The following is a 17,899-nucleotide window of genomic DNA, read 5'->3' on the forward strand; positions in this document are numbered from 1 at the left end:
AAAAGCATAACCTTTAAGCAGTATTCAGACCCACCCGAAAAATACAACAGATGCTACGATCAGCAAAAGACAGTAGAGACCCCCTCACCTCTGCAGGAGTATACCGTATACCCTGCAGCTGTGGACAAGTTTACATCGGGACCACAAAGCGTAGCATCCAGACAAGAATAAAAGAACATGAAAGACACTGCAGACTTGGACAACCTGAAAAATCAGCAGTGGCTGAACATAGCCTAACGCAAACAGGGCACAGTATCTTATTCCAGGACACCAAAATACTGGACAACACTTCCAACTACTTTGTCAGACTGCACAGGGAAGCCATTGAAATTCACAAGCATAAGCAAAATTTCAACAGGAAAGAAGAAACCTTAAGAATGAACAGAGCATGGTTTCCAGTTCTGAAAAACACGAGGCTAACAAAACATTCTATCCCCGACAATAGCCCTGCAGAGAAGATTAGCACATCAAGTACCAATCCATATGCAAAAGAACCTCCTCAGGATACAGTGAAGCCTCCCGCCATTAGCATTCCACACCCTGGGAAACTCTTACAGGATGACTCAGCTCAACCCCACCCCTCCTGAGTAGATACAAATGATCTACATCTTTTCCACACTGTGACACTGAGAGATCTCTGTCTTTTGGTGCTACACCTCTGAAGATGCCAGCCACAGCTGCTGGCAAAACGTCAGGAACTACAATGCCAAGACCACGGCAATACAGCCCGGAAAACCCACAACAACCATCAATATCCAATTCCATAGTTATGCATATTTCTTCTAAAGCCTTATCTATAGAGGTTGAATAACACGGAGGATAAGATTGCATCTTGTGGAGCCTGCAAGATCATTCCCATAATGAAGATAGCTGGTCACCAACAGATACCCTTTGAGTCCGTTCCATAAGGAATTATTTAAACTGCTCCAAGGTACATCCCCTTGATAACTACTTCTGCCCCAAACACCTCAACAGGATGACGTGGTTTACTGTATCAAAGGTTGCAATATATCAGGAGGGAAAACAAAGATGCATGGCCTTTGTCTATATTCTGATGGTGGTCATCAACTAAAACCATCAGAGCCATCTCTGTCCCATAGCCTAGCCTGAAACCAGATTGAAGAGGATTATCTAAGAAGAGTTATCTAAGAAGACCTGGCCTGCTACTGCTGCCTCTATCACTTTTTGTAGGGTTTTTTTTTAATATAGTGAGAGAATGACCACCTGTTTTAGTGGCTGAGGGAAGATGACCTAAGTTAGTGACTAGTTTGTGTGGTTTTTACAAGGTTCATTGCAGAAAATTAAGCCCTTTATTTATGGGGCCTGTCACTATTTGAGAGAGGCCCAGAGCTTCCAAGGAAGCTATGAAATCCTGGGCTGGCACTGACATAGAACACAAAGTGTGGATGTTGAAATCATCTAGAACCACCAGTCTTGGTATCTCCAAGACCATATCTAAGAGCACCTCTGCCAACTCAGAAAGGGTGCTTACTGGGGAACTAGGTGGCCGGTAAGCAAGTAAAATACCTCATTTGTCTTTAGCTCCCAATGTAAGGAACATACAGTCAATACCAGCTATAGTTTGTACTGGGAATCTGTGGAAACTGAAAAACTTATGAAGCATCCTCACCTCTACAATCATGTACAGAGCTATAGTGCAGCCTCACTTTGAATACTGTACAGTTCTGATCACTGCATCACAAAAGAATATTGGAGAACTGGAAAAAGTACAAAAGAGGGCAATCAAGATGATTAAGGGGTTTGAGCACATTTCCTATGGGGCATAGCTGGAGGTTCAGAGACTTTTCAGCCTTGAAAAAAGCTAAGAGGGAACATGATAGATGTTTACAAAATTATGCATGGTGGTGAAAGTGGATGAAAGGAACTTTTTCGCCTTCTTCCACAATACTTGAATGAGGTAGCACCCAATGAAATTGTTGAGAAATAGGTTCAGCACAGACAAAAGGAAATTCACTGCCAGGGGAGGTGGCCACGAGTATAAATAGCTTTCATAGGGTTAGACAGATTCATGGAGGAGAAATCCATCAATGGCTACTAGCCAAGGTGACTGAAGGGATCCTCCCTATCCAAAAGCAGCAAACTTCTGAATATCAGTGCTGAGGCAGCATCAGAGGATAGCCTTGGGCTCTATGCCTTTTTTTGTTTCTCCACAGCAACTGTGTGAAACAGTATGGTGGACTAGATGGACCATTGATCTGATCTAGCAAGTTTTACTTATGTTCTTCTGAGGTTTCCAAATTACAATGGCAACTGAAGGCATAGCTTTGATACTCCTCCCTACACTGTCAGAGTGGCTTGAGAAGCCCTGTGTCCATTTCCAAAAGGAGCAACATAGAGAGTAGAGAGAAGCAACACATGGCCATGGAGTTCTTCCATTGACATAGGAAATAGATATGGGCACGAACCACATTACAAATGCAAAAAACCCACGAATCGCCCGATCATCCGTTCGCAATCCGGCATTTCGTGAGGGTCCATGGCCAACGAACCATTGTTCATAAGAGGCCCGGTTTGTTGTGTTCTTCCGCAGTTCATGAAGCCAGACAATCAGGCACCATCAATCAATTCCCTTGGAAAGGGAGCCGGGGGAATGCCTGAACTCTGCACTCCTGTTGCCCTGGAAATCCGAATCGAAGCCCAGCTTACCTTGATCGGCAGGTCTTGCTTCCAACCATAGAGCTGCAAAGTGGTTACAACTTAAGAAAAGACACCCGGGGGAGGGAGGGTGGTGTTCTGTAGCCATGGGCACTCCAATCTCATCCCTGCAAACCCTGATAGGCAGCTCTGATGGCCAACCACAGACCTCCTGTGTTGCTCTATGGGACCTCAGCTTATAAAAACCACTGGGCTCCCAGGCTGGCTTTCACTTTCAGCGAGCAGTGGAGTGTGACAGAGCTGTTGTTTGCTACTTGCTAGCCTTTGGGGAGAGAGACAGAGAGAGTATAATTTAGCATGGATTTTGAGGATGGGGATCTATCTCCTCTGGTTCCAGGGCTGCTGCCAGGCCCTGGGGCCAAGCTCAGTGGGCACCTCGGCTGAGGGCTCACACAGTATTTTCAGTTCCTGATCTGGTCAGGTCTGTGGGAGTGGTGGGCTAGGGCTCTGCCCCCTCCTCCCTCTGGTTCCAGGGCTGCTGCCAGGCCCTGGGGCCAAGCTCAATGGGCACCTTGGCTGAGGGCTCACACAGTATTATTAGTGCCTGATCGGGTCAGGTCTGTGGGAGTGGTGGGCTAGGACTCTAGTCCCTCCCTCTCTCTGGTTCCAGGGATGCTGCCAGGTCCTGGGGCCAAGCTTGGTGGGCACCTCGGCTGAGGGCTCACACAGTATTATTAGTGCCAGATCTGGTCAGGTCTGGTGGGCTAGGGCTCTGCCCCCTCCCTCCCTCTGGTTCCAGGATTGCTGCCAGGCTCTGGGGCCAAGCTCAGTGGGCACCACGGCTGAGGGCTCACAGTGGCATCTTCTTTTCTGTCCTCCTTAATTCTAGTTTGGTGGCACAATGAGTCTTCCTGTTGTGTTGCCCGCCAAGGGTGGTCGTGGGGTGAAGTGTGATGGCAGTCCTCCTGGTTTACTTGTGGAAAGCAGTAGTGGGTGTGCTCGGGGACAGCAGAGAGTCCTCCTTCTCCCCCAAATTCACCTGTGGGGGCTGTGGAGGAGGCCAAAGAGGTCTTTCCATTGCAGGGAGAGGATCTCTCTCAACATTTTGCGGAGGGGGTGGGTGACAGATCTCTGGAGGAATGGTTTGCGTTTTATGAAACATCCCTCCCGTCCCCATCCCAAACTCTTGGTGGTGTCCCCGCCTGCAGTCCACCCCTCACCCCGTCACCCATGGCCATCTCCACAGTGCAGCCTGTAACCATTCATCCTCCTTTCCCTGGGATAGTTAGCAGTCCACGTTTCAATGCCTCCATATGGAGGCACTTTTTGGCCCTTCCTAATGACCCCCGTGTGGTGCAGTGCCATGACTGTAATGTCCTGGAGCTCAGGGGCAAAAACCCGAAGCACCTGTCTTCGATGGTCCTGACTCGGCACCTGAAGACACACCACCTGAGCCTGTCTCCTTCCTCGCCCAGTGAAACATCCGTTGGGGGGAGAATGGGGGCAACCAGCTCTTCTGAGCGGGGATCAGTGGGAGGGTCACTTTGCCCTGAGGGTGATGCTGGTGGGAGCAGTGCTCCAGCAGGCCATGCTCACAGAGGTTGTCCCCTCGGGGTCTGGGACAGAGCCGCTTAGAACCTCAAGGTTGAGGGCTCAGGAGGCGGACCTTTGTGTCTTGGCAGAGACAATTGCCTGACATGGCTTGCCCATATCCATCATGGAGTGCGTGGGGTTCTACTAAAACATTTTGCCCCTTGGTTCTCCATGCCGTTGCCGTGCACCCTTGTCTGTCGAGTCCTGTGGGTATCTCGAATGTGGGCTGGTATGTTTGGGTCAGGTTTAGCCAGGACCACTCCCACTGCTAACAGGCTTCTGAGACCTTGATAGGCCTTCCTGGCACAGTCAGATCATCATGACACCTCCTTTCTGCAAAGGCAAAAAAGTGGGTGATGCTGGCAGCAGCCTCCTTTGGGCACTTGCACAACAACTCAGGAGCTATTGCACATATAGTTGAGCCACACAGTGCCCCTATCCATTGCAAACGCTGTGCCCTCTGAGAAGGGGGGAATGGGTCCCTCAACTCATGTCCTTCCCACAAAGGCAGGAAGGTGGCCAATGTCAGCTGCTGCTGCTGCTGTCCCATTTCTGTCTCTCCCTCTCTGGAACCACTCTGACCCATCCAAGCAATATCTCCTGTCCTGCCCATCCCCCTCTTTCTGCAAAGGCAGGACAGCGGGTCACAAACAGAACGAACAGAACACGACACATCCATAGATAAAAGGATTGAAAATCAAAAAAGAGAAAGATACAAACATTAGAGAATATATAAGTATAATGAACATACACTAGCATGTATGTACATACATTAGAGAATGTATGTTAACATTTACAGAATGGTATACAGTTATAGAATTGTATGTACAAAACGATAGAGATAGAAATAGAAAGAGAGGGGACATCACCTGCGCTCTGGCCCTCGCTGGGAAATGTGCGCGTGGGAAGGCACATGGGGAGTGCTGCCAGCGAGTGGCCATAACCCCCACCCCCTAAAGGGAAGGTGGCTCGTTGCTGCCTCCCTGTGCCCACCAGGCCTGGTGGCTGCCATCATATACCACATTCCAGCCTGCGCCGGGAATAAATGTGCATGCTCCTCTGAGGCCTGGTGGGCGGGCACATGGGGGGTGCTGCCAGTGAGCAGCCAGACCCCCCGCCCTCTGAGGGGAGGAGGCATGCCGCCACCTCCCCATGCCCGCCAGGCCTGGCGGCTGCCATCATATACCACATTCCAGCCTGCGCCGGGAATAAATGTGCACGTTCCTCTGAGACCTGGCAGGCAGGCACATGGGGGGTGCTGCCAGTGAGTGGCCATACCCCCGCCTCCTAAAGGGGAGGTGGCTCATCGCCGCCTCCCCGTGCCCGCCAGGCCCGGTGGCCGCTGTCATCACCCACCTTCCAGCCTGTGCTTGGAAAAACGCACACCCCCTGAGGCCTGGCGGGCGAGCACATGGGGACTGCTGCCAGCAAGTGGCCAGACCCCCTGCCCCCTGAGGGGAGGTGGCATGCCCCCACCTCCCTGTACCCATCTGGCCTGGTGGCCGTCGTCGTCAACCACCTTCTTGCCTGCACTGGGAATAAACGCGCACTCCCCTGAGGCCTAGCGAGCGGGCACATGGGGGGTGCTGCCAGCAAGTGGCTATACCCCCCGCCCCCTAGAGGGGAGGCAGCCCACCTTCGAGTACACCCCTGGTACACTGGGCCAATGTCAACTGGTGGCTCTAATTGTATCGAGTGGGAGTTTCCTGGGGGCCTCAGATTGGAGAGAATATAACTCCAAGATCCCTATTGCAATCTTGACCAAACTTGGGTGTTGGATAGAGGAGAGCCTGGTAAACACTCCCTGTGAATATGGGCTCTCTAATTCCAACGGGGGCCATTCTGAGCCCCATGAACCACAAACCATGAACAGGTTCATCAGCGGGAAAGTTCATTTCAGTTTGTTAGTTCGGGTTCGGTGGCGGCACCGAACCATGAACCGCGGGTTCATAAATTTTTTTTGGTTCATGCTCATGTCTAATAGGAAGGCCAATTCTAGCAATATAATTTGAGAAGGGGCCTTTGCACAACCTCTTGCTCTTGAAGGAGTTCAGTATCTTCCACAAGTGAAGAAGCTACTGCCCTGTCATGCCATGCCATGCCTATCAACAGCATTGTTTTTGCACAAGAAAACCCAAAGAAGAGCTCAGCTAATGGTCTAAGATGTTTCTTACAGTAAATTTGAATAAGAACTTAGTAATGGCATAACAGAGCATGTAGTAATTAATCTCACAGTCTATCAACGTAGAACAGTGGAACCCCCCCAGGGGATACAGATTAATTTCAGTAGCCTACTCTCATTTAACTTTAGTTCTTTAGATATTCATATATTTGTTACATTTTCAGGATGGCATGCAGCTTTTATTTAATTTGATCCCTACTAGAAACAAATTCTATTTATAAAGAAATAGGAAAGAACAACAGAAGAAATAGGAAAGAACAACAGAACAACAGAAATAGGAAAGAACAGCAGAATCAGTACCCTGATTCTAAAAGTGCACAACAGACTGTTAGACTGGAATTAAATAAAGATTGATGGAACATTGGTAGAACAAATGCAGAGCCGTGTGACAGAAGTGAAAACGGCAAACTCAGTGCTGGGGATTGTTAGGGAAATCTGTTGTGTGTTGTCTTGCTTAAGAAAATGTTATTCGCTATTCCAACATTTAGGGATAGTAAATAAAAGTAAAATAATTGAAGATTCTTTCCAAAATAAAAGCAAGGTTTTTATTTAATCACCTGAAAGCAAAAAAAGTTTTGAATAGTATTCTGTTATTTTGCTGCAAAGGCTGTTTATAATACAAAGGAAAGGATGACATTCCTGCCTGCTGCTCATGAGAACAAGAGAAAAAGTTCAATTTCAGCATTTGCTGCAGCAAAAACATAAAGATGGAGACTATTAAACTTTCCAATGGCAGGTGAGCTCCCTTCCACCGAAAATGAACTCTGACTATGGAACTACATTAGATGGATTTATAGTATGCATTTTATGGCTTCATTTTATGGAACTCTGTTCTTGTTTTCCACCATTATTTAACAGGGGCTTCTATTGCAGCATCTAACCTCTAGGTTAGAAAGATGAGGTTAACGGTAAGGCCCTACTGGGAATGATATAATAGCTGCTTCATCACAGAGCAATATATACTGATATTTCTTCCCCTCAGAAAAAATACTTTTTACTTCCCTTTCTTGGTTTACCTTTAGAAAATTGTTTGGTGATAATATGTGGTGTTTTGCTGTACTGTGTAAAGCTTCATGAACATATGTAGAGTGCATTTCTGCAATAAAATAAGCCCAATCTATGTACATTTCAGGTTAACATGAGTTTTATTTTGAGAACCATCTGCTTTTGTCAAAAGGAAAGCAGCGTTCATTTTGATACGATTTGCAATCTGGCTGATTCTGATACAATTTGTAACAGAGACCGATAGAACTTGAAAAAGCACCTTTAAATATTTTTATTATTATTTAGTACATTTTTATGCTTTCTACGGTTGCTGGTAGGCCTGGTGCGAAATGTTTAACAGAATCATAATGTAGGGAAATAGTAGCTGAAGCTTTTCATGGCACAGAGGTAAATAATATCACCTGGTAAATCTTATATACTAATAGCCAAGTAGCCCTGATACTTAAGTCCGAAGATTGGAGCCATGAACGAACAAGATAGATCTTCCTGAAAAATGCCCCAAGCTTGCAGAAAAAAGCTGAAATCTAAAAAAACAAAACAAAACATTGAGGGGTTAACCCCCCCCCATGATAAAAGTGGTGCCTGTAGCTTTAACCAGATGTCCTCAGTGGCTGTTGCTAGGCAACCATAGCAGTTTAGTCAGTATTCCAGACTTGGTTTCTGTTGGGGCTCTTTCCAGGGCTCTTTTGGCCTTCGACTCACCGGCAATATGACATGACTTGCATGATTCATCCAGGCCTGGCTGTTCCTACTGTTCAAAAGCAATCTCCCCTCTCAAAAAGAAGCTGTGTAGGTTTGAATCACTATTCTTCTGTGGAAGCTCACTAGATGATTTTGAAACAGTCACATACTCTTAGTCTAACTTAACTCTCAGGATTGTTATGAGGATAATATGGAAGCAAGATGTGCCCTGACCTGGATAGTCCAAGTGAGCCTGATATCATCAGATTTCAGAAGTTAAGCAGGGTCGGCCTTGGTTAGTAATTGGATGGAAGACCTCCAATGAAGACCAGGGCTGCAGAGGCAGGCAAGGGCAAACCACCTCTGCTAGTGTCTTGCCATGAAAACCCCACTAGGGATCACCATAAGTCAGCTGTGACTTGAGGGCACTCTCCATCACCAAGGAGAAAGATGTAAGCTGCTTTGAGTCTCCATTGTGGAGAAAGGCAGTATATAAATGAAATAAATTAGTAAATATAGATGAAAATGCGGGGCTGTAAAAGTAGGTTTTAAGTGGGTTTGAAGGAGAGAAGAATGCAGGGAAAGGTGAGCATATGGAGGCTGTCAGGAGAAGGGAAAGAAGAAATAGTGTGGGGAAGGGGATACAGGGAAAAAATTCAGCCAAGCCATTTACTTATAAACAGTTACATGGGAAAGAAGGAAGAAACGGACAGATGAACTGGAAGCAAAATGAAAACTGGAAGAGGCAAAAACCTCAGCCATTGTGAAGTATTACCATAACCAAACTGAGATACATAAGACTTAGAAGCATATAACTCTTGCACTATTAAAGTTACAGCATTGATGTTTCTGTTTGGGAAAGCTTACACCTCAGTATTTATTTTGCTCTTTATCTTTCCTTCAGTATTCTTTCACTATCTATGCACAGCAATCCTTAGGACCACCCCATAACAGTATCATTTCTTCAATATTAAAAGTAATGGGGGGTAAAGTAGCAAAAGCATTACCAATCTCTAATACCAATCTCCAATATCCTTTAAGTAGTAAGAGGCAGAATATTTTTCAGATCTAATGGTATGAGATTACCTCCAAATATACTTTTCTGTAATAAAAGATGATCCATCAATATCTGTGAACATATCACAGAAGTATTTGTCTGACATTTTGAAAAGATGGAACATAATCTTGAAATTACAAAACATATTCTTTACTTTTGGGATTTTTATCTAGAAAAGTGCTTGAAATACATTGTGAAGTCAAACACCTTGTACATGTAAAATTTTATTATCATTTAGAGATCAACTCACAGAGTGTTTTTTTTGGGTGGTCTGACAAAAGCACTTCAAAGTTTAGTTTTCAAGTACTGGCAAGAAATAACTGTTTTGAAAAAGAAGTAAACCGGTTTCTTTTTAAATCTACTATTTTCACTCTCTTGCTTTTTTAATTATTAAGAGTTATTGAAATACCTCAATCCTTTTAGATTTTAAATGTAATGTGAAAACTACATCAAAAGATATTTTAACTGATAAATCACAACTGAGGCAAGAAAATGGTAGTTATATTATTATATAACTGAGTATGAATATTCTCAAAAGCATAATTTTGTTCTGAATACCTGTCATGCCTCAGGTGGGGTGAGCCACCTTACGTTGCCACCACTCTGGGATTTAGGGTCCCTTGGGAAGGCCAAGAGCACCCTCCCAACCCTTCTGACCTCCGTAGCTTGGCCAATAAACAGGTGTGAGGACCCAGCCGAGTAACAACAAACAAAAGGATTTATTTACAAGGAGGTCAGTTAATATCAAACAAACAAACAAGCAAGGTGCATTAGCAACAACAGATGGGTGAAAACAAAATAAACAAAAGGCCCTAGTGCGACTGAACTCACTGTTCCTTTGTCTGCCAGGCCTGTCTTCTCACCCTACCTGGATGAAGGCCTCTCTCCCTAGCACAAACCTCCTCTGGCCTGCTCCCTGGGAGAAAGAACACAGGCTTTTTGCCTCCCAGACTTATATAGCACTAGCCCCCTGTGTTCTGATTGGCCCAAAAGGGCACCAAAATGGCCCAGGGGATCCTGGGAAGTGTAGGCAGGCCTACTCCCACTGCTAACAGGCTTCTGAGGTCTTGCTAGGCCTTCCCGGCACAGCCAGATCATGACAATACCGCTACTCTTTTATGACCCCCACCGTTTTGCTTATAAAGATAGATTTGTTTAGGAACAATTGATAGGAAGAACCAAGATATAACAACAATGATGCTCAGTATTGACTATCTCAATGAGAAAGATGCCCTTTTGTTATAAAAACAGTGAGGAATGTATACCAGAATTGTTCCCTTAGAAAATGCTCAAATAAATAAGCACATGTTCTACAGGAAAGGTTTCTTTTATTAACATAGAAATAAAAGGCAAACATACAGAAAATCACACACAGCATACACCGAGCCAACTAAGAAAACAGTGAGGAAATGAGAAAGCAGTTTCAGGGAGGACTATAGTTACCAGTCTTGAAGAAGAAGGTCCATGGAGGAACAGCAAAATGGCAGGGGCCTGGCACTTACCTTTTGGGAGAAGAGGGTGCACGCGCGCAGAGCATGCGCAGAGCGCCCCCCCCACAGGCGCAATGACGTCACTTCAGGGTGACATCGCGCAGTGGGGCACTGCAGAATGCGCCCGAAATGGGCCGTTCTGCCGCGGATCGGGCCCGGTTTTGAGGCACTGCGGAATGCAGGAGTGTTCCTGCGCTTTGCAGCACCTCAAAACGGGCCCGATTCATGGCAGAACGATCCCGTTTTGGGTGCTGCAGAATGCAGAAGCGCTCCTGCGCTCCGCAGCTGCTGAAAACAGGCCTGATTTGCCGCGGATCGGGCCCGTTTTGAGCGCTGCGGAGCTGTGCTTTGCAGCAGCCCTGATCCAGGCCAAAATGGGCCCGGTCCTGGCGGCTGTGGTGCACAGGAGCGCACCGCTTGGCAGGGGAGCACACAAGGAAGGTGCGCCCCCCCCGCTGCTGAGGTAAGTGTGGGTGGGGTGTGGGGAGCGGGGGCGGGAGATCCCCTGCCCCCACCGGCGGTCTGGGATCCCTAGCTCAGACGTAATTTGAAGGTACATGGATGGATCCCAGGACACACACACTGCAGTTGGTTGAGGGCAGCCCAATTATAGTGCAAAATATACCCTGGGGCAGACTGACATCTTGCCCCAAAGACAATGGCTTGATGGAGGTTTGGACAATAAATTAGGAGAGGCTTAATGGCTCTATGTGAGGTATACAAAAGGTGTGAATGGGGCTCGATGACCCAGCAATAGCTGGATGGGGAGAGCTATCAGGTCCCTGAAAATAGGTGGGTGAGGGAAGGTGCAGAAGGACATTGATGAGATAAAGCATGTGCTTCTGGCACATGAGGAGGCGGTTATGATATTTCATATCCATAAACTTCCCTTTTCCAGAGGGACTCTGACTGCTAACACCTACAACTCCAAACTTCTTCCTATGTCCCAGTCTTGCAAGATACAGGGAGAAGCTGAGGTGGGGTGGGAGTGAGTAGGTTTACAGTGAGAAACTGAGGGTAAGGTCCTGTTCTTATCCTCAAGTCCCTGCAAGGCTGGGATGGCAGCAACACATTTTCTGATCATGCCAAACATGTATGAAGAGCTGAACAGTTTGTTGAATAATCAGCTTCCTGGCTTAGAGACCAGAGCTTAAGGGAAGTTGACAGATTTTTGATCACCCCTAGTTATGAAGCGAAGTGGGATCCACTGGAAATTTAACAGGACAAACTTGTCATACCCACCTCTTATGTGATGCCTCTCTATCAGTTGCAGTTATGCATACAGAAAAGATTGAGGAATTTGTTATTGGAAATGAAGAGGCTATACATCAGATATTAATATCAAAGTCTGTTGCCCTCCAGTAGCTATGCTTTTGGCTTTTATTCACAGTGATTCAACAGCTGACCTTAAATGAATTTCGGTCATTCTCAAGTCACTTCACACTTTTTCCTAATTAAATTTGTTAAATGCATGTAACCATAAATAATTATGAATCAATTATCCAACTTAAGCAATACTTCTCTAAGCCTCCCCGCTGCCACAAGAAAAAAAAATTCAAAGAATGACTAAGTAAAATAAGCAGATTTCATGTGGCAAAGCATTTGCATTTCAATTTGTCATTTTATTCACAATAACAGCATTTCAAATACACTTTGCTAAATATGGAAACTGAACTTGTAGAAAAAATCAATTACATTGTTAAGTTTAAATCTTTTTTTCTGGTTATGCTCTAATGTATCTCTGTACCTAAGAAATGCACCCTGGGGAAAATGCTTCTCTTCAGCTAAAAATCCATGAATAACATTATGCAAAAATTAATTTATGATAAATGATTTAGAATCTTTACTTAGAATGGCTTCTTATTCAAATGTCCTGAGAAAATGACACCTCACCCGTAGAAAGGAGTCAAGGGATCCATTTTCCATGTATTCAACCACAATCATTACTGGTCTGCCTGCAAAGACAGCAAAGGAATATGTTACAATTATGGGTATATTAAGGGTTTGTTGTATCTCCAGCTGTTAGGAAAAGATTATTTGCATTAGTAAAGTATGTTGCTCATTTTACACTCCTCTCCTGCAAAAATGTATCTCATTGTTCTATTATTTTTGAGCTGTATTGCCTTTGATGTTGGCAGATTAAACAAAGGTATTTATTTCATTTTGTTTTTTAATTAAATGGCTTAAATCAGAATCTAATATGTATAGCTATGGTCCCCTACACAGTCATGTGCACTCAAAAGGGTTTCTTAGGGTGTTGGTTCTGCATGCTTGTGCATGTGTGGTTGCATGTTGAATTTGCCCGCACTTTGTGTTCTATAGATGAAAGGTATTTATTCTAGGCTGTCCTTTCTCCCACACAGGTACCACATCTTTTGCCTGTATTCTCATTATAGTCAAGGATCTATGGTCTGTAACCAATAATATTACTGTACTTATTTTGATATGGAAAACCATTTATATGTGACGTAGTCCCCGTTTGGAAATGCTAAAGTAACCATCTACTAGCATCATAAGTTCTGTAGCCTGTAAAAGAACATTTATTCATTTTGGACACAAAGCAGTACCTGTATCCAAGGAACAGCACACAAGGATGTACTCAGCTGCTTCAATACCAATACACTTTGAATTCAATGCAATTGTATGCAAATTTAAGATGAAGCACATATCCTAATTATATACTGGCTATAAACTGATTCAGACTTGAATACTCATCACTTTTTGAATGTAGTATCAAATGATTATTCTCAGCCATCACAGGTTAATCAGCAGACAGAGCTTTCATACCTCCCAAAACCAGTGCAAGCACAAGACAATTTAAACAAATATTTTACATATATGGATGAACTATAGAAAGTTTGTTTAGATAATAGGTCAGGCCAGTGCCTGGTGGAGAGTGGGAGAAAGGGGGAAGTATGTTTTATCTCCTTCCCTACTTGTTGTACTAGGTAGACCTTCAATAGTTGTGAGATTCTTATATTTTATGTCATACAATTTCGTGTATATTGGCTACAAAGGCACAGTTGAAATTTGGTTTTTAATCTAGGATGGAATTACACATAGAGACGACAGATGTGTTTAGAGTTGTCAGGTCTGCCTGGCAACCAGCAGGAGGGCAGGGTGGGGGGCACAGGCATTTACTGGAACTCTGTTTGCATGTGTGCAGTCCTATAGCTGGTATGTTGATGTCACTTCTGGTGCAAACAGAAGTGATATCATTACACAAGGGACAAATCAGCCCCAAACATAGCATTTTCACTATGATTTGGACCAATTGCTCTGCTGTATTGCTGTTGCTTCTGGTTAGACTGGAAGCAACATCATTGAATGAATACGCAGTACTTGCCAGGGGTGTCTGCCAATGGCAAGAGATTTGTGGCAGCTTGCCTCCTCCCACTGATCACCAGTGATCAGTGGGTAGAGACACAAATTGCCAGGAGTTTTCCCATTGCTACTGGGCACCTGGCAAGCCTAGATGTGCTGGAGGCAGATTGTACTTGGTAGGTGGGTGAGAGAAGCATGCTACTTCTATATATGCTTCTGTCTTGCTCCCCAAAATGCACAGGGCTGGTGTTTTCGCCTAACCAGCCCATAATGATAGCATAAAGTGATATACATGTACAAATTGGCCTTGTATGGTATAAAGATTTCTAGCGAGATGTACAGTTATTCTAAGCATTATTTTGCTTGACTATTTAAATCTTCCCAGTTCTTGCTTTGCAACATGATATACATTATACTTATAATTAATATACCATGTTTGTGATAAATATATCTAAGTCATTTTGGTACACTTTGTGTTCAGGAGTAAACCATCACTCCAGCTACCTAGGAGTACTTAGGGTGGCTACGCCTCCGTAGGGCTCAGTTGACTTTGAGAGTTCAGCCTGAGTATACTTGGAAATGCAAGGCTAGAGAGATGGAGACAAAGGGCCTCTTTCTTGTGTCTGTTACAGAGAGTTAGGCCAATACACAGGTATATTAAAGCTAAATTCTCCTATATTCTCCTTCTTTCTAATCTATATTCACTCTATATCTACTGTTGCATATATGTCTCTCAGGTGTCCTGAGAGGCTACACTTTGGGGCAGGTTTGAGTGCATCCTACACCCGCCATTTACACTTACTTGGGAGGGAGTATTTCCAGCACCAATAGCTGGGCCTAAGGCCTTCAGGCAGCAGGGGCCATTTTGTGGGAGGGCTTGGCAGTTTATTCAGTTGGGTGCAGCCATTTTGAGAGTGGCACCCAGTGGCCTGCTTAGCCTCCTGGCAGTGCGGCCATGTTGTGACGACATCTACAGTATGCACACCTCCCAGGGTGGCCATTTTGAGTGTGGGCTTTGTGTGATCTGATTTGCCTCCTGTTTCCTGGCAGTAGTGGCCATTTCGGTGGTGCTTTTACAGCTTATCCTGTGCTGGGGTGGCCATTTTGACTGTGTCACCCTGTATCCTGCTTAGCCTCCTGGCACTGCCAGCCATTTTATAGAGGCCTCTGCAGCCAACACAGTGTTTGGGCTGCCACTCTAAAAGCAGTCATTTTACAGTACATTACATTACTCCACATTTCCATCATGCCACCTAAAAAGCGTAGTAGCCCTGCTGAGGGCAAACAGCCAGTGAATAGGCCTCCTGCAAAGCAGCCCTACCTGCAGACTAGGGATCCCAGACCCCCGGTGGGGGTGGGGGATCCCTCATCCCCGCTCCCCCACCCTGCCCCCACTTACCTAACTGGCAGGGGTGCACACCTTCCCTGAGTGCTCCCCCATGGCGCTGCGTGTTCCCGTGCACAGCAGCCACCAGGATAGGGCTGCAGAGTATTGGGGTGCTCCTGTGCTCCGCAGCACCTGAAAACAGGCCCGATCCATGCTGAAACAGGCCTGTTTTGAGGTGCTGCAGAACGCAGGAGCGCTCCTGTGCTCCGCAGCGCCTCAAAATGGGCCCAATCTGCGGCAGAACAGGCCCGTTTTCAGGTGCTGCAGAGCGCAGGAGCACTCCTTGCACGGCAGCGCCTCAAAATGGGCCCATTTCAGTGAGGATTTGGCCCATTTTTAGCCCCTGCGGAGCCTGGATGTGTTCCCAGGGGCTGCGCGATGATGTCACTCCTGAAGTGACATCATCGTGCCTGTGGGGGTGCGTGCGTGCGCTTTGCGTGCATGCACCCCCTCTCCCCCAGGGTAAGTGCCAGGCCCCTATCTCCTGCCCGGAGGTTGAAGGAGCCTGGCAATCCTATTGAAGACTCATCTTTGAGGATGATGAAGAGGCCAAAGGAATGAAGGAAATACTTGGCTATTAGTGTCTATCAGTCAGGAGGACTGAAGTAGAGTTAGGCCCAGCCCTTGCAGGCCTCCAGCCTATCTAGGCCTCCCCCCCATTGTTTTCATTTTATTTGGAGAGAGTACTTACAACTGCAGTGAAGGCCTGGCTGAGGCCAGGGGGAGCTTGCAGTCATTTAAAGGGTGGATTTCTTCCCAGATTATTGCAACTGGCTTAGCAAGGATCTACAGTCCCAGGGTAGTGGCTGGTTAAACACCTCCCCTTCCCCTGCTCAATTTAGCCTTTGTAGGCTTAAAGAGCTGTTTTTTTGTCACTCACACCACCTAATGGCATACTGTGTTATTGCATCTGCTGAAACCAGCAAAGCTGTCACGCAGGGTACAGAAGTCTAAGACGTGATCTAATTTCCCTACCAAATTAGCACAGTTGACAGTGGATCTGAAACTAGGCTGTTGTAATCTGGTCATGTTGAGGTGACAGTGGACCTGATTGATGGTAGATAGGTCCACTGGCCCCTAGTGCATGGCTGTGGGGGCTCCGGGGGTCAGGCAACAGTCTCCATGCTCCCATATTTAGACATCTGGGTTGTATCATCTTAGGTCTTGTCTTTTGGTTTTGCAGTTTGGCCATTGGGTTATTACTTGACTCAGTCCCAAAGGGACAGTCATAAAGGGAGCAGCATGTTGGGAGTTAACCTTCCTCTTCAGGAAGTGGAGGAGAAGGATGAGATGGACCTGAGTAGGGAGACAAGTAAATGAGACTTAATATGGTTTACCACACCTGAGCCGGGAGACAGCTAGCCAACCTCCTTTATGGAAGCTCTAGAAGCTGGCAGGGCACCAAGCTTTGTCTCCAGGGTGTTTGCGCCTAGAAGTAGAGTTTCCTTGAAGTTTCTGCTGCCTTGGGGCCCAATGGCTTCTGGATTTAATTCAGGGGCACTGGTGGGCTGAGCAGTGGCCTATTGACCAGTCAGAATAGGGGTCTTACTATAGACCATATATGTTTGGAATTTTCCAATCCTCATGGCAATTGGATTGTGGGGGAGGAAACTTAGATAACCCTTCAGCCCACTTCACGTGGATGATTAGGCAGTGATGCCTGTACCTAACCTTTTTTCATCCAAATGGCATAGGCTTTTGAGATGAGTCTTGGAGTCTGGTCCTTGCATTTATGTTTCAAGGCAACACCTGATCTTGCCTGCAGATGGAATGGTGCAGCTTGTTCCTCAGATTTCTTCTGAACTATGCCTGCAGGGCAGGCTGTGGTTGCTTGGCAACCAGGTGACATCACCCCCAGCATGTGGTGAACCTATGATCAAGTGGCTGGCAGTCTCTAGGCTGGGGCACAGGTTGGTCTGTAGGAGTTATGGCTGAGTTTGTAGATCTCTCTCATAATTGTGGGGGAGTGGAAAGTTAAGGGGCTTGCCTCGTGGGGAGTGGAAAGTTAAGGAGCTTGCCTCATATCCATTGGCACCCATCAGGTGGCATAGACACCTTCAGGTTTGCCAGTAAACCTCCTAGTTTGATGTAAGTCTGGGCGATTTCTGGGGTCATACCATTAATGAGAGTTAGATCCTGAGCATTAGCACAGTGATGATCCAAGCCTTTAAGAAAGGGTCTGGTTGACTCTGCTCTTAGCCATGGGGAAGGTGATGGCCAAACTGCTACTTCTGTCTGATGGAACATGGGGTCCCTTGCCTCACTCCTGGTTATTCACCTGGGGGTAATGAGCTGGACTTCCCAAGGGCATGGCCCTTCCATTACAGGCCCCACAGACGTGTATGAATAGGCAAGGTGGCCCAGTGTGCTTGAGGGGAGGAGCAGTCCTCCCTTACACATACTAGTCATTCACCTGGGCAGTAATGACCTCAGCTGCAGGGCATGGCCATTCCAATATAGGCTCACGTAGACTTGCACGCATAGGAAAGGTAGCTTCGTGAGCTGGAGGGGAGGAGCAACCTCCATTTCACGTTTGGGTCATTTACCTGGGTGGTATGACCTCA

The 17,899-nt window shown here is 46.1% G+C and overlaps 1 protein-coding gene across 2 annotated transcripts in view; it reads right to left on the reverse strand.

The window, feature by feature from the left end:
• Nucleotides 1-17,899, reverse strand: part of EPHA6 (EPH receptor A6) — a 785,056-nt gene that overhangs the window by 121,882 nt on the left and 645,275 nt on the right. For both annotated transcript variants that reach the window (XM_054973550.1, XM_054973551.1), the window contains exon 13: nt 12,518-12,579. In XM_054973550.1, the coding sequence (XP_054829525.1) occupies nt 12,518-12,579 (62 nt within the window). The remainder of the gene's footprint in view (nt 1-12,517; nt 12,580-17,899) is intronic.

The sequence above is a fragment of the Eublepharis macularius genome, chromosome 3 (genome assembly GCF_028583425.1).
Source record: "Eublepharis macularius isolate TG4126 chromosome 3, MPM_Emac_v1.0, whole genome shotgun sequence".
NCBI classification, from domain to species: Eukaryota; Metazoa; Chordata; class Lepidosauria; order Squamata; family Eublepharidae; genus Eublepharis; species Eublepharis macularius.